This window comes from Gopherus evgoodei, chromosome 10, assembly GCF_007399415.2.
Source record: "Gopherus evgoodei ecotype Sinaloan lineage chromosome 10, rGopEvg1_v1.p, whole genome shotgun sequence".
Classification (NCBI taxonomy): Eukaryota; Metazoa; Chordata; order Testudines; family Testudinidae; genus Gopherus; species Gopherus evgoodei.
In genome coordinates, this window is record NC_044331.1 from 39756124 (window position 1) to 39776446 (window position 20323).

Genomic DNA, 20323 nt, shown 5'->3' on the forward strand with positions numbered 1-20323 from the left:
GTAAAATTCCCTTTTCTGTTGTTGAGTATCCAGTTTTTCAAGCAATGATTATCTTCCTAAGGCCAGACTACAAAGCACCAGTCAAAAGCAGACAGCAGGTGAATAGTTAGGTGCAGTTACTAATGGTTTAAAGGTGGAAGCACTCAACAGATTACATGGAAAAGCAGTTACATTACTTCAGTCAGCTAGTATTAATATGTACAATGATCCAGTGATATCTAACTGTGGTTTCTGTACCAGTGATTGATACTGGAAGCAGTAAGAAAACTGGGAAGTACCATGCTACACTGGAAAGAGAAGCCACAATATTAGCAAAGGAACTGTCATTGTGTTAAGAGCTACCTGACAGACAATGAGAAAAAGATGCAAAGTATGAGAAGTGATTTGGAACAAGATGGCAACACTTTGGTTATGTATGGATGTGCATCACATTTGTCGAGGTAGATTTAGCCAGACCTTTCATGAAGTGCTTTGATGAAACATGCTATAGATTTGCAAAGTATTTTTGTAATACTGGTTAAAAGAATGCCAAGTTCTGTTAAGACTCAAATCATGGTGACCCACGATGGAAAACTCAAATAACATGTCTGAAAACATAGAATCGTAGGACTTGAAGAGACCTTGAGAGATCATCTGTTCCAGTCCCCTGCACTCATGGAGGGACTAAGTATTATCTAGACCATCCCTGACAGGGATGACTGTTCACTCATATTTAGCTTGTGATCCACTATCATGCCCAGATCCCTTTCCGCAGTGCTTCTTTCTAGGCAGTCATTTCCCATTTTATGTGTGTGCAACTGATTGTTCCTTCCTAAGCAGAGCACTTTGCATTTGTCCTTATTGAATTGCAATCTTTTACTTCAGACCATTTCACCAATTTGTCCAGTTTAATCCTATCCTCCAAATCATTCCCAGCTTGGTATTGTCCATAAATTTTATAAGTGTACTCTCTATGCCATTTTCTAAATCATTGATGAAGATATTGAATAGAACTGGTCCCAGAACTGATCCCTGTGGTCCCCACTTGATATGCCCTTCCAGTTCACTGATAACTACTCTCTGGGAGCAGTTTTTCAACCAGTTATGCACCCACCTGATAGTAGCTCCATATAGGTTGCATTTCCTTAGTTTGTTTATGAGAAGGTTGTGCAAAACAGTATCAAAAGCCTTAGGACCTTTCTACACTGGCAAGTTTCTGCGCAGTAAAGCCGCTTTCTGCACTGTAACTCTCGAGGTGTACACACTATCAAGTTGCAGTGCTTTAAAATAAACACCCTAACAAGAGGCGTATAGTTTCTGTACTGGAACTACAGTGCTGGGGTGCCGGTGTAGACACCGTGGCGATTACAGCACTGCGATTGGTCTCTGGGAGGTGTCCCATAATGCCTGTTCTCACCTCTCTGGTCATTGGTTTGAACTCTACAGTCCTGTCCTCAGGTTACCAACCATCATCCCCACCCTGTAAATTCCTTTGGAAATTTGGAACTCCCCTTCCTGTTTGCTCGGTAATCCATGCAGTGGTCTCAGTGCATCTTTCCAGGTGACCATGCCTGCTTCATGTGCCAGGCGATCCCCTGCTTGGAGCAATGCCGAGCTGATGGACCTCATCAGCATTTGGGGAGAGAAGGCTGTGCAGTCCCAGCTGCGCTCCAGCCATAGGAATTAGGATACATATGGACAGATTTCAAGATGCATGATTGAAAGGGGGCATGACCAGGATACATTGCAGTACAGGTCAAAGTGAAGGAGCTGTGACATGCCTACCACAAGGCGCGTGAAGCAAACTGCTGCTCCGGTGCTGCACCCATGAGCTGCTGGTTCTGCAAAGAGCTGGACACGATACTTGGAGGTGACTCCACCTCCACTGTGAAGACCACTGTGGGATACTTTGGTGGCTCGCATGCCAGTTGAGAGTGGACCAAGCCAGGAAGAGGAAATCTGGGATGAGGATGTGGACGGGGAGGGGAACCCAGAGGCAGAGGATGACTTGGAGACCAGAGATGCATGCAGCCAGGAGCTCTTTTCTATCCCGGAGGAGGCTAGTCAGTCTCAGCTGTTGGAGATTGGCAAAGTGCAAAAAGGAGGGGAGGCCCCTGGGAAGTGGATCTGATTTGGGAATTGCTGAAGCGAGTTGTTGGGGGCAGGAGAGTTGCAGAAAGCAGGCTTGTGTCCCACTGCATGTCTAGTCTGCATTGTACTCCAAAGGAGAAGGTTGGATATGATCCCTGGACATACCCAAATCCTTAGCCGTCCCGGGACCCCTCCTCCTTCTGGGATCTTCTCTTCCCCCATCCCCCTCACTGCTGCTGATTTTTTTTTTTTGTTTGACTCTCTCCTTGGGTTGTTGTCTTTTAATAAAAGAATTGTGTTGGTTTGAAAGCAATCTTTATTATATTAACTGAAAGCAAAAAGAGCCCTGCAAACCACCATACAATTATGTTAAACCCACTTACTGCGTTGTCGACACCAATCACCTCCTAGCATTACAAACACTGCACACCCGAGCATAGCACCAAGTATTAGTGGCTTTCAGCTTCAGATTGCAGCCTCAAGGCATCCCTCATCCTTATGCCCTGCTCAGTGCCCCTCTAATAGCCCTGGTCTCTGGCTGTTCGCACTCAGCCTCCAGGTACTGAGCCTCTGAGGTCCAGACCTGAGTGAAGCTTCACCCTTCCCTTCACAAATATGGAGCGTCTAGCATCCGGCTATAAGCATAGGAATATAGTCATTGGCCAGGTCTAGCCTTCCCATAGAAGCAGCGCCAGTGGGCCTTTAAACGGCCAAAAGCACAATCAGCAGTCATTCTGCGCTTGCTCAGCCTGTCGTTGAACTGCTGCTTGCCGCTGTCAAGTTGACTTGTGTATGGCTTCATAAGCCACGGCATTAAAGGGTAGACGGGGTCTCCCAGGATCACAATGGGCATTTCGACTTCCCCTACGTTGATCTTCCTGTCTGGGAAGAAAGTCCTTGTTTGCAACTTCCTGAACAAGCCAGTATTCCGAAAGATGCATGTGTCATGCACCTTTCCAGACCAGCCTGCGTTAATGTCTGTGAAACGCCTATGGTGATCCACAAGCGCCAGGAGAACCATTGAGAAGTACCCCTTGCGATTATTATACTCGGTGGCTAGGTGGTCTGGAGCCAGAATTGGAATATGCATGCCATGTATCGCCACTCCATAGCTAAGGAAGCCCATTTGTGCAAAGCCATCCACAATGTCACACACGTTGCCCAGAGTCAGGTCATTCAGAACAGGATGTGATTAATGGCCCTGCACACTTCCGTCAACGTGAGTCCAATGGTAGACTTTCCCACTCCAAACTGATTAGCGACCAATTGGTAGCAGTCTGGAGTAGCCAGTGCCACGCGCTTCTCCAACATCAGGGCCGCTCTCATTCTCATGTCCTTGTGCATAGGGCTGGGGTGAGCTCGTCACACAGTCCCATGAATGTGGCTTTCCTTATCCGAAAATTTTGCAGCCACTGTTTGTCATCCCAGACGTGCATGACAATGTGATCCCACCACTCAGTGCTTGTTTCCCGAGCCCAAAAGCAGCGTTCCATGATAGTCAGCACCTCCATGAATGCCATGAGCAATCTCGTGTCGTAGCTACTATGCATGGAGAGATCAATGTCCTCTTGCCTTTATAGTTTAAGGAATAATTCCACTGCCACTCATGACGTATTCGTCAGACTGAGCAGCATACTGGTCAACAGTTCGGGATCCATTCCTGCAGCCCGAAGAGGAAGGGCGCGCAGTACACAAAAGTGTTGAAAGATGGTGCCAAATGTACATGGAAGCACAGGGATTGCTGGGATGTGAAGCAATGCATCACGTGGCATTGGGACTGGACCCAGGATGCCCCGCGACCCCCTCCGCATTCCCACAAGTCTTAGCGGCAGAAGAGAAAGAGGTGCTGTGTGGGATAGCTGCCCAGAGTGCACCGCTCTGAATACTGCTGCAAGTGTGAACATGCTATTGCATAGGCAGCTGACAGTGTGAACACCTAACAGCGGTTTCCCTTCAGCGCTCTCTGAGCAGCGCTGTAACTGTGCCAGTGTAGACGTGCCCTTACTAAAGACAAGATATACCACATCTATTGCTTCCCCCCCATCCACAAGGCTTGTTATCCTGTCAAAGAAAGCTATTAGGTTGGTTTGACAGGTTTTGTTCTTGACAAATCTATGCTGACTGTTACTTATCACCTTATCTTCTGAGTATTTGCAAATTGCTTAATTATTTGCTCCATCATCTTTCTGGGTATTGAAGTTAAGCTGACTGGTCTGTAAATCCCTGGATTGTCTTTATTTCCTTTTTTATAGATTGACACTGTATTTGCCCTTTTCCAGTCCTCTGGAAACTCTCCTGTCTTCCGTTACTTTTCAGAGATCATCACTAATGGCTCAGCTATTTTCTCAGTCAGCTCCATGAGTATTTTAGGATGTATTTTATCAGGCCCTAGTGTCTTGATGATATGTTTAATAATCAGCCACATTATCTCAGGTTTGTGAGTGATCATGAGACAGAACTTGAAGATAGGATGGTCAGTATAATTGATAATCAAAGGATTTACCAAGAGAGAAATAACATGATCAGTCGATTGAAATCAGTTGTAGTGGCACTTGACGGACTCCAAAAGAACACATCAACAATTGCTGTAGCCTACAAAGTATAGTTGGGTCTACTGATAAATGAAGATGTTGCACCACGCAAAGTAAAAGTACAAAAGATTTCCTGAGGCAATTACTCCTGTACACGTGTTGGCCAGCCTTCTTCATGCAAAATATGCAGGAAAGAAATTTGTCTGCTGAACAAGAAGAAATTGTAAGACAGTGGTTGCACAGCAAAAATCCTGACTTTCTGCCATATTTACTTGCATTTAAAGTAGAAGAATTGCTGTATTCAAACTCAATGTTTTCATCCACTATCAAGGAAAAAGCTTTCCTTTAATATAGTGGGGAAAATCTAAAGAGTGCTGATATTCCATCTGACTTCATAGAACTGGTAGTACAATTGCATATGTCTCAAGTTCAGCAAGCATAGAACAAATCTTTTAAACTTTGGATACATTCAAAACTGAGGAATAGGCTCGGGCTATCTGCTCCATCAAATTTGGTCTTCTGCCACAGAATGCTATGTGGCCAAATATGCCTGGACTTGTAGACTACAACTCTGCATGTTTCTGATTGTTTAATGCTTCAAACCTACAGCTCTGGATTATTGTCATTTTCACATAATTGGATGTTTTTGACTTTTGTTTATTTAATATTGAAAATATGAAGTGAATTATGATGTGTGCCTTCCTTGGAAAAATATCCAACCAAAGTGTATACAGACATTCGGACATTCACTATTATAATAATATATATTAATATTACGCTCACTGCAGTTTTACTTTTTATTTGTACAACCCTAAATTAATCTCTTGATCTATTGCCTTAGGTAACCACAACTAAAACTAAGTGTAATGTGCATATGCATTAATGTAGCAGTTTTTAAACTGGAAAATGCCTTAAACTGGGACTAGCTGGTTTTTCCTGAGGTGGTAAAAGACGTGATTTTACATGGTAAAAAAGCACCTCTGGAAAACAGCATGCCATCCTTGCTTCAGGTTCTTCCTGTTTATTCCCCATAGTCCTTGCATTTGGGTATAGACATTTGTCATCTTAATCCTGTCTAGTTTTCAAATGTTTCGTTTGATGGTGCTCCCATCATGTCCCTTCCATAGTCTCTTAAATTTCACTTAGTAAGTTTCCTGAATTTTCCTTAATTGCATCCAACCACTCCAAGTTGTATCCCCCTGGGCATCTCTCTGAAAGTCCCTCTTTGAGCCTCCCAAATATAGGTTTATCCAGCTGTAATCTGAGACCTGATTTGCTTTGACCTCACTGACTGAAGCTTGTGTGCTAGTTGCACCAGTTTACACCACTTTGCTATCCTTTTGGTAGCTCTATAGTTAGCCGAGAGAGCTTTAAACTCCTCCAATTCGTCTTTAAACACAAGAGACGGAAAACAGTTACTCTGAGAAAAACCCAAAATGTCACATCTTCTCTTACTGATTTGATTTAAAACTGTCTGAAAATCTTTGGAAACCAATGAAAACATAAGGCAGGCTTGAGTTTGAGACATCTACAGGTGTTAGATCTACAACTTTATTCAGTCGTCTTCTCAGTCCCCCACAGTTTTGGGGGAGAGTCTTGGACCCTCTGTATTAGATGTTTGAGAGTCCAGTGCATGACAACTTGGATTGTAAACAGATCAAAACTCCTAGCCTCTCTGAAATGTGTAGGTTTGGGGGAGCAGATTAAATGTGTGAATCTGTCAGAAGTGGGATGCAAGAGATGCTAGCTGCAGGAGGGGGGGATTAAGAAGTCCATGGAGGAATGCACTGAGACGTTCTCTGGGGCTTTCTCTCAGAAGGCGTAGTGGCTGGAGTTCAAACAGCTGCAACTGACCTTTCGATGACTTTAGCGTGCTAAGTCAGGGACATAGTTCTCCCTTTACGGTGCTTGGTTGTGTGAGAGAAATCAATAACTAATGGCAGTGTGGGTTACACAACAATGGGTTACGTGCAATGCTGGCACTGTGCTCATTCATGCTAGGGCTGGTAGTAAAAACTCCCCGGGGGATCTTACAGGAAGGCAGCCAACCCACTGGAGACTTTATACTTGCTTGACTGTTTCTAATTGAAAGGTAAAGAAGTTCAGGAAGTATTGTTTACCTTTTCCGAAGGAAGTGCTTTTTTTTGTGACATGGCAGACTGCCAAGTTGATGCCGAGCTATACATCTTTCACTTGAATAAGCTGAACACACAGGCACGGGAGGCTGGCTAGCAATGACTTTTCTGGTGTATTGGGAGAGTGAATGGGCTGGGAGAGGAGAAGCCGTTTGTGTGTGTGCGCCTGTGATGAGAGTGAGAGAACTGCATGCTCATGAATGAGCTGGATTGAAAACCCCGGGCACACTGTCTGCCATTTATCCATAGAACAGATATAACAAAGGCAAGAGCATTATATGAACAGCCATCAGTTAGGAATCTTAGGCACTACTGATCTGCATTAGATTCAAGCCAGTGCCCTAGAGGTGAACGGCTCTGCATCCTATTAGTCTTCTGAGGGCTTGGCTACACTTGCAGGTGTGCAGCGCTGGGAGTTACAGCTGTCTTTGTACAGCTGTGTAGGGAAAGCACTGGAGTGTGGCCACACTGAGAGCTACCAGTGCTGCAGTGTGGCCACATTTGCAGCATTTGCAGCGGTGTTGGGAGTGGTGCATTATGGGCAGCTATCCCACAGAGCACCTTGTCCGATTTTGGCGCCGTGGGTTGTGGGAAGGGGACGGAAGGGTGCGGGTCATTCTGCTTCCTGTCCCAACACCCTGTGATGCATCACTACATATCCTAGCAGTCCCTGTTTTTCCGTCCACGTTTGGCGCCATTGTGACTCTCCCAACGGTTTCTGTGCAGCGCGATTTCTGTGGGAAATGGAGCCCAAACAGCTGAAGAATATGCTGATGAGTCTCGCCAGCACATCATGTTTGGCAGTTGAGCTATTCCTTAAGCTCCAGAGTGATGAGGAGTCCGACGATGATAGCGAGTTGCCTGACGCGTACGACACAACATTGCTTGTGGCATTCACGGAAATGCCCAGCACTGTGGAATGCCGCTTTTGGGCTCGGGAAACAAGCACTGAGTGGTGGGATCACATCGTCATGGAAGTCTGGGATGACGAGCAGTGGCTGCAGAACTTTCGGATGAGAAAAGCCACTTTCATGGGACTGTGTGCTGAGCTCACCCCCACCCTGCGGCGCAAGGACATGAGATTGAGAGTTGCCCTGCCGGTGGAGAAGCGGGTGGCTATTGCAGTCTGGAAGCTGGCAACTCCAGACAGCTACTGATCGGTTGGGAACCAGTTTGGAGTGGGAAAGTCGATCATTGGAATCGTTTTGATGCAAGTTTGCAGGGCCATTAATCACATCCTGCTAAGAAGAACCATGACTCTGGGGAACGTGCAGGATATTGTGGATGGCTATGCACAAGTGGGTTTCCCTAACTGTGGAGGAGCGATAGATGGGACGCATATTCCTATTCTGGCACCACCCCACCTAGCATCCGAGTACGTTAATCGGAAGGGGTATTTCTCTATGGTTCTCCAGCCACTTGTGGATCATCGTTGGCGTTTCATTGACATTAACACAGGCTGGTCTGGAAAGGTGCATGATGCATGCATCTTTCGGAACACTGGCCTGTTCCGGAAGCTGCAGGCAGAGACTTTTTTCCCAGACTGGAAGATCACAGTAGGGGACGTTGAAATGCCCATTGTGATACTTGGAGACCCCGCTTACTCGTTAATGCCTTGGCTCATGAAACCGTATACAAGGAAGCTTGACAGGAGCAAGGACCGGTTCAACTACAGGCTGAGCTGGTGCCGAATGACTGTGGAGTGTGCTTCTGGCCGTTTAAAAGGGCGCTGGCGATCTCTGTATGGGAAGCTAGACTTCGGGGAAAGCAGCATCCCTGCGGTTGTATCCGCGTGCTGTACTCTCCATAATATTTGTGAAGGGAAGGGTGAAACATTCAGTCAGGAATGGGCCTCCGAGGTTAAACGCCTGGAGGCTGAATTTGCACAGCCAGAGAGCATGGCTACTAGAGAGGCCCAACACAGGGCTTCAAGGATTAGGGATGCCTTGAGGGAGGAATTTGAGGCTGAAAACCAACAGTAACGTTTGGTGCCTTGCACAGGAGTGAAGTGCAGTGGTTACAATGTTAGTAGGAATCTGTTTTTCCTAAACTGATTTGCAGTGCCTGTTTCTTTCCTGGGCTACGGTATCTTTGACTTTCTGCAATAATAAAGACTGTTTTCAAAGCCAAGAATTCATTTATTGAAAAGAAAATAACTTTATTGACAGACACACAACATTTTGGGAACCTAAAAGGGCAGGGAGGTGTGGTGGGGAACTGTACAGTCACAGGTTTGAATATGTCCTGTCTGGAGTGCTGTGCAAGGACTGCTGCACTTCAGGATGCCTGTACTGCATGGTGATGGGGGTTGAGTGCAGAGGGTAAGGGTTGTAGTTCTCAGGGCTGGTTGGTGAACGTACAGGTGTTGGGGGCAGCTGGCGGTGGTAAGAACCTGGATGCTGGGGAAGGGGGTTTGGAGCTGACATTGGGGCACAAGGGAAAGAGCTTTGGGACGGGGGACGGGCTGGTGCGGTAGTGCTCTGCCTGCATGGCCACGAGTGCCTGGATAGAGTCCGCTTGGTGCGCCAGGATGCTTATCAGCTGCTTTATGCTTTTCTTCCTGGCTGCTGCCTTTCTCTGGCGGATCCTGCTTTCCCTTTCCCTCCAGTCCTGCAGTTTTTTATTCTCTCTGGCAGAGCGATCCATAACTGCTTGTAGCAGGTCGCCTTTGCTTTTTCATGGCTTCTTCTGCAGGTTTTGGAGTCTTTGAGCTGTTGATAACACGGGCAACCGAGAAGTCAAGGTCGCTTGTGGAAAGGCAAAAAAGGCAACAGTTAGAGACAGCATTGTTTATATCTCAGACAGTTATTCCCACACAGTGAAGGAGTTTACAGTCTTCACTTTAGCATAATTTTCCCATACCAAAGAGAGCGCACATAACCCACAGGAGCCCCGAAACGGTGAGTAAGGGGGACTGATTGCTTCAGGGCTGTGCAGGGGTTTCTGTGCGTTGGGGAATGCAAACAGCTGCAGGGGGCACTTACACTGAATACTCTCCCAACATTTTCCACAGGAATTAATCCTGGAAGATATCTCGCTGCTGCAGGTCACCTGGAAGGGGGACTGATTGCTTCAGGGCTATGCTGGGGTTTCTGTGCGTTGGGGAAAGCAAACAGCTGCAGGGGGCACCTACACAGAACACTCTCCCAACATTTTCCAGAGGAGTTAATCCTGGAAGATATCTCACTGCTGCGGGTCACCTGGGAAGAGCGGGAAGGTCTTCTACAGCAATGCGGATTCTGCCCTGACCCCTATGCAGCTTGCCTATGTGCAGCAATGGTCCCCCCCACCCCTCGCAGCACAGTGGCATGGACACGTTAGCCTGACTGGGACAAGGACCACAGTGGCTCTCCCTATAAACTTGTGCAAGCACGTTGCCCACACTCTGGCTGAAACTTTTGAAGAGATTACCGACGACGATTACCGCAACATGCTAGACCACATCAATGGGCTATTCCACATCTAGGCATGCATGCATGCAGCCCTAACCCTTCCTCCTCTCCCAAAACATTTCCATCCTGAAAATAAAAGCTGCTTACCGGGAACCCGCTCCTCTGCTTGTCCTTCACCAAGTACTGGTTGCTGCCTTCGTCCTGGCTTGAGAAGAGCTCCTGGCTGCATGCCTCCTGGGTCTCTGAGGTGTCTCCCCCGACCCCAGTACCCTCACTCTCGGTTTCCTCCTCTCCCTCCCCACTCTGAAGTGTCCATTGTGGTCCTCGGATTGGCAGTAGGGTCACCCCCAAGTATCGCGTCCAGCTCCTTGTAAAAACGGCAGATCGTGGGGACAGCACCGGAGCGGCGGTTTCCCTCGCGGGCTTTGCAATAGGCACTCCGCAGCTCCTTCAGTTTAACCCTGCACTGCACCACGTCCCGGTCATGGCCCCTTTCCAGCATGGCCCTTGATGTCTGCCCATAGGTATCGTAATTCCTACAGCAGGAGCGCAGCTGTGACTGCACAGCTTCCTCTCCCCAAACACTGATGAGGTCCATCAACTCGCCATTGCTCCATGCTGGAGCTCGTTTGGCGCGTGGAGGCATGGCCACCTGGAAAGATTCACTGATTGCACTCCACACCTGGCTGAGCAAACAGGAAGGGGATTTTTAAAATTCCCGGGGCATTTAAAGGGCGGGTCTCCTGAGGCCAGGGCAGTAGAGTTCGAACTGATGAGCAGAGTGGCTGAGCAGGCATTCTGGGATACCTCCGAATACCTCTGGAGGCCAATAACAGCGCTTTTGGTGGCCACATTGGCAGAGCAGTGCTGCATCACCAGCACTGCAATCATCATTCCCCAGGCAGAAGTGGAGTACATGCAGCGCTGTAGCCGGGGAGATACAGCGCTGTATGTGCCTTGCAAGTGTGGACAGTGAAAGTTGCAGCGCTGTAAAGCCACCACAAGCGCTGCAACTCTCCAGTGTAGCCAAGCCCTGAGTTAACCGTTTCCCTCACTTCAGCTTTACTTTTTTTTCCCTATGCTCCCTCCTTGTTTTCTATCTTTTCCCCTAGTCTGTGTGGTTTATTACCTTTGGCCTTATCTAGGTCACAAACCATCCACAGAAAAGGCTCTGTGACTGGAGTCACAATGTCCAGGACACAACTCTGATATGCTTTGGCGACCATGAATTACGCAAGTTTTCTTGTGGTGGTGGTGGTAACGGACTCATTACACAAGAGCTAACTCTGGTGGTCAGCAGTATTGCAGAGCTGGCGACCATCAGCGTGGATTAAAGGGCTGCCCTCCACAATTGTGTGTGTTTAATTTTGAAGAGGCATGATCTTGGCTCTCACTCAATATGTCTGCAGGGAGCTTGGGGGAGCTTTCCCATCATTGTTCTCTCTGCTACTCTAATGCAGTTTTCTATTCTGTCAGCATTTACACTCACCTCAGTGCACTCTGTCCCCTGGAACCACCACATGGGGATGCTTCTATGTCCATGTTTTGTTTTTCAGGGCAAGTGAAGAATAGAATGCCGTTATTTTCAGAAGAGTCTGGCAATGAGTCTGAAAACACTCATTTGGTAACAGGAGCAGGTTGGATTGGAGGTAATAGCTGACTTTGACGTGAAAGGCAGACTTCTCTTGACACCGTTCAGCGTAGGCTCTGGGGCTTATTGAGCTAGACTCTTCAGGAGTTCTGCAGGGAATCATTTGCCTAGTTTTGAGTCTTTGAATGCTTTCCTGGAAGCTCTCTGCAATGTTACTGTATTGATCTAAGCAAAGAGATTGGAAGTGAGATGTAACTGAAACCTTTCCCTCCCCCCCACAAAACTATACAGATAAATGACTGCTAACGGGGCTGGCATGCACGTTCTGTATGTTGCAGTTCCAGGTGCTACAGGTCTTCTTGCTTGAATTCCTTATTTATTCCTGTTTCCTAATCTTTTGCATTTGCATGTCATCTGCCAATTTTTTTGAATCCTTTATCAGTGTGAAAAATGGATCCTTCCCCTCTGTGTGGCTTCTTTAATGTAGAAAAATCTCTTGGTTCATCTCATTTTTTTTCTTCTGATTGCAGTAAGATGACAGCTTTAAAGAATGCTATCAACTTGAAAGTCACCCTTGTGTCTGAACTACCTACTCTAGTTACAGATAACCTTGGATATTTTATACTGGAAAGAAATTGATGAGAACAATCTTTTTTTTTACAGGTGTATAATCAATTTCACTTTCCCTAGTGAGCACTGTGTACCATTATGCATCCATGCTATGTGTTGTGTTGGTATCATTTTATTAAAAAAATCATATCCCTAACCAAAATGTCTATAACTGTACAAAAATTGTGTATACGTCTGGCCTTGGATTTTGCAGGAGCTGCCATAAAAGTAATAGTATTATGTAATTAATCCTTTCCCTCTAGTGTGGCATAAAAAATGTTACTTACCCAAGGTTAAGAGAACTTTTTTGAAAAGTTAATAAACTTCCATCAGTCTCCATCTGGACAGGCAAGTAGATTTTGTGCTTTAGCTGGTAAACTTTCGTGGCAAGTTTCCACAGCTGTGTGGCAGTGTCAGGCTAGAAGAAGTCTTGTGGATGGGGCAAACGTGACTTAAGTGCTCTGATTTTATAGAAACCTTTTAACAATCATGACGTTTCCACAGTCACTTGTTCAGAATGGCTTTTATAATACAAAGAAATAAACGCACTTTGTTTAAAAACAAAACAGATTCTTCTCTGACAGTAAAATTCTCTTACATTATCACCACCTTTAGATTTTTTAAAGGCAACCTATAATGGAAAAAAATCAGTGCCCTTTTTCCTTTTTTGACTAATGAAGAAAATTTAAGGGTTTCTGCTTTTTTTTTTTTTTTTCTTAAGAAATACCAGGCCTTGACTTTCCTGTGTTTGCTGGAGAAGCAGTGTGTTCATGGTATCATGGGATACTGAAAGCTGAACAATTGTGGAGAAGAGCCTTTTAGTCAGAATGCTTAAAACTATTTTGTTTAACTCAAACATCTGACACATACTTAAGAGGAAAGTTTTGTGAAAGAGTCAACATCCCTTTCAGTGGAGGGCTGGGAAAGCACTCTCAAGTCATCTAGAGTACTCCAGCAAAAACAAGAACACACAAATTTTTAAAATCAAAAGTAAGCGAGAACTGGTCTCGGGGTATGTGTCTTTTTACATAAACAAAGGGCAAAACCAAATGACGCCTTCCACCACTAGCACCCCCCAGTAAGTCAGACTTGTTATTCGTTGAGTTCTCTTTGTTTTCCAGAGAAAATTGCTTAAGATTGCAAAGCCACAGACGCAGCTGTCTGGCGTGTGTCTCGGTAGAACTTTCTCTATCCAGTGAGCCTATTGCCAGGGAGGGAAAGAGGATAGTTTGCTTTATGGCCATCTATCTTACTGGTAAGGAGTGGAGGCTATTTTGAGGTTAGCCACTGGAGCTTAAATTGTAAACAGGTTGAGGCACTTACACAGATCTCTCCATAGATGTTAACTTGGGCTAAAGAGTTTGTGGATTCTGTTCATTGCTAGCTTGGTTAAAAATGGCCCGATGTTCTTAGCTGCTTCTGAGTAAATATAGCAGTTGACAGCTGTAGTTGAATTAATGCACATGTAGAATCAACCTAAAATTCGATGACCTTCCTATATTAAACAGGAACCTGTACTTTTTAATGGAAGTGTTTAGTGCTATGGTAAGGGAGTGGGATTTCTGTGAAGGGAGTAGAGGATCCAACTCACAGCACGCACAGAGACTTTAAGAAAGTTCAAACTTTCTGCAGATTGACCGTGTCAGGTAGAGCTTGACAAAGTCTCTGATCCCAGGTGAATAGTTTGTCTGTCCAGACAGAAGGAACTTGCCTAGACAAGTAGCTTTGCAACAGCTCTCTAAAATTCTGCCAGTTCTGTAAATCCTGTTACCTCTGTAATAGAATCATAGTTATTCGTAGATTGTCTTGTATTTCCCACTAGTCGCAGATGGGAATTGGGGTACAGTAGGGTAATAGCCAACTTTATAATAGGGTATTCAAGGGTTTATATATTGTATATTTTCATAGTACTTGTCGCCCCAAAGGTTACAACAACAGTTTACAAGATACAGTGATGTATGCACATACCGCACCACTGAAATGTGGACACATTTGTCGTGGAAAGCAACAACCACCTCAGCAACTAGTGTACTGCACAACAGTATGCAAGGATGAAAACGAGTTGACTGAGGAAAGCAGGACAAAGCCCTGTTCTCTTAAAATGCCTTGGGATCCGTTGTGTCCACAGGGAACAGACTGGAATTCCTGTTTTTGTTTTGGGTGTTTTTGTAAGTCTTATCTGAAAGCTCCCCTACACTCACGTTCTGTTAACTTTTTAATGTTGCGGCTGGAGCATGTTTAGACTAATCTGTAAATGAAGGGATTTTAAATTCAGAAACAATGGAACCATAAACTTCATGACATGGTGGAAGAAAATAATTGTGAGAATATGGCAGTTTGGAGAGTGTTCCGTGGAGTCTGACTGGTACAAGTGTACATTCTGGGGTCTGGACTTAGCCCACAAAGACCAGCACATACAAGTCGTATCACCAGAAATTATGGCACTTTGGGGTGCTTGTTCCAATGGGTTGCAATAGTTCTGTGAACTATCATTTCCAAGTGTCACATGAGTTGAATTTTTCTTCATACAAGAGTACATAGTCTCATTCAATCTTGTCAGCTTGCAAGTGGTTGCAGTGCTACTTACAAATGGGAAGAGATTCCCAAAGCAGGTCAGACAGTCTAGGAGGGAACATTATACTGGAATGAGCTACCACTAGCTTACTCAAATGAACAAGTAACTCCCCTGTGAGCAAGCCAGCTATGATCTGAGTTTGCCACTTCCTTGCAAAGAAAGCATTGCTTTACAGATTAGTTAACTCATCAGCACTCGTGATGTCAACATGTCTTTTTGACAACTTGGGAATCCCTTGTCCCTATCAATTGATTATTTTCTGTTTCTATAAGGACACAGAGAGTGGCTGAAAGGGGCGGTAGCTGTGGCTAATATGATTGTGTTGAGCACCGGTAGTGTGCTTAGAATTATCCAAACAGAAGATGTTCCTGTCTCATAGAGTTTGCAATGAAGTAGTTTGTTCAATGAATAAGTGTCAGGCCGTTGATTATAGGGGCTTAAAGCAAATCTTTTTTCAGGTCTGGAACTCTAGCTTCAAATCAATCTGGTCACAGTGCAGGGATGCAGTTGAAGCTTTTGAGTTGAGGATCACTGTATTTTCTCTTGCTGGAAACAGTGATAAAAATGAAAGGATGTCTGTGGGTAGGGCAGCAGGAGATAAAGGGGGAAATGAAATAGCAATCTGAAGTACTGGTTGAAGCTTTAAAATGGAAATGTAGAGGGTAACAATTTGTCTGCCGTTTTGAATACCTTACCTACAACATATGGAAAGCCCCACTTTAAATGCTCTTTATGTGAGGCCTGGTCCACACTACGCAGTTAAATTGATTTAAACAGCGTTAAATCGATTTAACGCTGTACCCGTCCACACTACAATGCACTTTAAATCGATTTTAAGGGCTCTTAAAATCGATTTCTGTACTCCTCCCCAACGAGAGGAGTAACGCTAAAATCGATATTACTATATTGATTTAGGGTTACTGTGGACGGAAATCGAAGTTATTGGCCTCCGGGCGGTATCCCACAGTGCACCAGTGGCCGCTCTAGACAGGTAACTGAACTCTAATGCACTGGCCAGGTATACAGGAAAAGCCCCGCGAACTTTTGAATTGCATTTCCTGTTTGGCCAGCATGGAGCTCTCATCAGCACAGGTGACCATGCAGAGCTCATCAGCACAGGTAACAATGCAGTCTCCTGAGAATAGAAAAAGAGCACCAGCATGGACTGCATGAGAGGTACTGGATCTTATTGCTATATGGGGAGAGGATTCAGTGCTATCAGAACTGCGTTCCAAAAGACGAAATGAAAAAACTTTTGAAAAAATTTCCAATACCATGAGGGAGAGAGGCCACACCAGGGACTCAGTGCAATGCAGAATGAAAGTCAAGGAGCTCAGACAAGCCTACCAGAAAACCAAAGCAGCAAACGGCAGATCCGGATCAGGGCCAAAAACATGCCGCTTCTACGCGGAGCTTCATACAATTTTAGGGGGCTGCGCCACCAGTCCCTCCCACCCTTGTCCATGGATTCCGAGGTGGGGGTTATAATCTCAACCGTGGATGAGGATTCAGCGGAGGGGGAAGATGACGAGGAGGAAGAGCTTGCAGAGACCGCACAGCACTCCATTCTCCCCAACAGTCAGGAGCTTTTTGTGACCCAGACGGATTTACCGTCCCTGCCCTCCCAAGCCACTAGCCCAGACAGTGAAGCCATGGAAGGGACCTCTGGTGAGTGTACCTTTGTAAATATAAAACATAGTTTAAAAGCAAGTGTTTTTTAATGATTGATTTGTCATGAGGGCTTGGCATGCATTAGCAGGCATTAAAGTTACTGGAACAGTTTGTTAACATGTCTGGGGATGGAGCGGAAATCTCCAGGGACATCTCCATGAAGCGCTCCTGGAGGTACTCCAAAAGCATTTGCAGAAGGTTTCTGGGCAAGGCAGCCTTTTTCCGTCCACCATGGTAGGACACTTTACCACGCCATGCATGTAGCAAGTAATCTGGTATCATTGCATGACAAAGCCTAGCTGCGTAAGGTCCCGGTGACTGCAGGCATTCAAGAAACATCCTTTCTTTATCTCGTTCCATTATCCTCAGCAGAGTGATATCGTTCATGGTAACCTGGTTTAAATTAATGTATTTTATTAAGGGGACAGAGCTGGCCATTCCTACTGGGCTGCTTGCCTGTTGCTTAAAAGAAATCCTTCCTTGCAGGTAGCCAAGCGGGGGGAGGGGGCTTAATGGCGATTCCTACTGGGCTGCTTGCCTGTTGCTTAAAAGAAATCCTTCCTTGCAGGTAGCCAAGCAGGGGGAGGGGGCTTAATGGCGATTCCTACTGGGCTGCTTGCCTGTTGCTTAAAAGAAATCCTTCCTTGCAGGTGGCCAAGCGGGGGGAGGGGAGGGGGCTTAATGGCGCTGAGCTTTTTAGCATTTGGCCAGCAGGAATCTTCCCAGCTACCAGCCACGCGGTGGGGGGCCGTGGGGGGGAGGAGAAAGGGGGAGTGATTAGCAGTGATCTGCCATTATACCAGCCATGTGGTGTGGGGAGGGGTAAAGCAATTCCCTTAGGGGTAGGGTATGGCGTCTGCTGCTCCTTGTAAAAGCAGCAGCACAGGGAGAAGCTGTATGCCTTACCATGACCGCATGCAAGCTGAATTGTGATACCCGGACCTGCGTCTGTGTTGATCTGTTACACCACAGCCGCAGGCACTAAATACTAAAAGAATCCAAATGCGACCTAGTAGTGAAATCACATGTGCTATGTAAGGTGAATAGTGTAGTTCACTGTGAAAGAGTATAACCATTGTTCTGTGAAATGTATCTTTTATAATCCTTCTATCACTATTTTCCCCCACTCATGCAGCTGCAAATTTTTCAAGCCTCCCTACTCCATCCCGAAGGCTAGCTCAGATAAGGCGGAGGAAGAAGAGGACATGAGATGAAATGTTCACAGAAATCATGGCAGTAACCCGCAATGAAAGAGGTCATCTGGGGGAGTGGAAGGATGTGGTAGCAAAGTACAGGAAAGATGCCAGTGAACGTGAGGACAGGAGGGACCAACGTGAGGATAGGAGAGACGCTCGAGATGAGATGTGGCGGCAGGAAGATCAGAGGTGTAGGCAGGAAGATCAGCGGTGGCGGGATGCAACGCTGGAGCTGCTGCGTGATCAAACTGACATCCTCCGACGTCTGGTGGATCTTCAGGAAGAGCAGTGGGGTCACAGACTGCCGCTCCAGCCCATGTTTAACCACCCTCAGTACTCACCATGTTCCATATCTTCCACACCCAGACGTGTAAGAACGCGTGGGGGAAGGCTTTCTGCACCCGCCCACTCCACCCCCGTGGACAGTCCAACCAAAAGGCTGTCATTACATTGAAATGTCCTTAATGGCCTTTTTCTTCCCTCCTATCCTCCTCCCAAACCACTCCCGGGATACCTTGTTATTTCTCTTACTCTTTTTATAATTACATGCTTTTTAAACGAAGTGGGAGGGTGGGTTGCTTACAGGGAATGACTTTTAATAAAGAATACAAGCTTTTTAAACGATAGTACCTTTATTTCCATAAGCAAGCTGTAATGGAAGGGGGAGGGTGGGTTGCTTGCAGGAGGAGTCAATAAAGGAGGGATGTTCATGAAGGGGAAACAAACACAGCAGTCACACCGTACCCTGGCCCATGATGAAACTCGTTTTCAAGGCTTCTCTGATGCGCACCGCTTCCTGGTGTGCTCTTCTAATCGCCCTGGTGTCTGGCTGCGCGTAATCAGCGGCCAGGTGATTTGCCTCAGCCTCCCACCCCGCCATAAAGGTCTCCCCCTTACTCTCACAGAGATTGTGGAGCACACAGCAGGCAGCAATATCAAAGGGGTCATTGGTTTGGCTGAGTCTGAGCGAGTGAGTAACGTTCTCCAGCGAGCCTTTAAACGGCCAAATGCACATTCTACCACCATTCTGCACTTGCTCAGCCTGTAGTTAAACAGCTCCTGACCACTGTCCAGGCTGCCTGTGTATGGCTTCATTAGCCATGGCATCAAGGGGTTGGCTGGGTCCCCCAGGATAACGACAGGCATTTCAACATCCCCAACTGTTGTTTTCTGGTCTGGGAAGTAAGTCCCTTGCTGCAGCCGTTTAAACAGAGCAGTGCTTCTGAAGACACGAGCGTCATGAACCCTTCCTGGCCATCCCACGTGGATGTTGGTGAAACGTCCCTTGTGATCCACCAGTGCTTGCAGCACCATTGAAAAGTACCCCTTGCGGTTTATGTACTGGGTGCCCTGGTGCTCCGGTGCCAAGATAGGGATATGGGTTCCATCTATGTCCCCCCCACAGTTAGGGAATCCCATTGCAGCAAAGCCATCCACTATGACCTGCACGTTTCCCAGAGTCACAACCTTTCGTAGCAGCAGCTTAATAATTGCTTTAGCTACTTGCAACACAGCAGCCCCCACAGTAGATTTTCCCACTCCAAATTGATTCCCGACTGACCGGTAGCTGTCTGGCGTTGCAAGCTTCCAGAGGGCTATTGCCACTCGCTTCTCCACTGTGAGGGCTGCTCTCATCCTGGTATTATGGCGTTTCAGGGCAGGGGAAAGCAAGTCACAAAGTTCAAAGAAAGTGCTCTTACGCATGCGAAAGTTCCGCAGCCACTGCGAATTGTCCCACACCTGCAAAACTATGCAGTCCCACCAGTCTCTGCTTGTTTCCCGGGCCCAAAATCGGCGATCAATGGGTAGAACCTCCCCCATTACCATCAGGAGCTCCAAAGCGCGGGGGCCCGCGGTTATGGAGAAATCAGCGTCCAGGTCCTCATCACTCTCGTCACCGCGCTGCCGTAGCTGCCTCCTCCTCTCCTGCGTTTGCAGTTCATGGTTCACCATAGACAGCATGAGAATGCGTGAGGTGTTTACAACGTCCACGATCGTGCTACTGAACTGAGCAGGGTCCATGCTTGCTGTGCTATGGAGTTTGCTCAGTTCACCCAGTAAAAAAGGCGCGAAATGGCTGTCTGCTGCTTTCAGGAAGGGAGGGGTGAGGCTGTACCCAGAACCACCCGCGACAATGATTTTTGCCCCATCAGGCACTGGGGTAGTAACCCAGAATTCCGAGGGTCAGGGAAGACTGTGGGAAGTATGGGATAGCTACCCACAGTGCAACGCTCTGGAAATCGATGGTAGCCTAGGACCATGGACGCACACCGCCGAATTAATGTGCCCTAGTGTGGACGCATAAAATCAACTTTATAATATCGGTATTATAAAACCGGTTTTAGTTAATTTGAAATTATGCTGTAGTGTAGACGTACCCTGACTCTTGCTGCCCATCAGCAGCTCAGTAATACTTCTTGATCCTTAACTTTTTCACTCTGTCCAGGCCAGCTTCCCAGTTGAGCCATGTGGAGCCAGACACCTCTGATCAGATCAGAGGTGAACACCCAAATTCCCCATATTGGTGGCTGCATTGCTTTCAAGGAGGCATGT

At 46.5% G+C, this 20323-nt stretch overlaps 1 protein-coding gene across 8 annotated transcripts in view; it reads left to right on the top strand.

Annotated features, from left to right (window-relative positions):
- The window catches only part of EDC3 (enhancer of mRNA decapping 3), a 78617-nt gene that overhangs the window by 28217 nt on the left and 30077 nt on the right, over nucleotides 1–20323 (top strand). For 7 of the 8 annotated variants that reach the window (XM_030578519.1, XM_030578522.1, XM_030578523.1 and 4 more), the window contains exon 4: nucleotides 11685–11777. The exons of the other annotated variant lie outside the window; for it this stretch is intronic. In XM_030578519.1, coding sequence (XP_030434379.1) covers nucleotides 11685–11777 — 93 coding nt within the window. The remainder of the gene's footprint in view (nucleotides 1–11684; nucleotides 11778–20323) is intronic. 8 annotated transcript variants of the gene reach the window in all.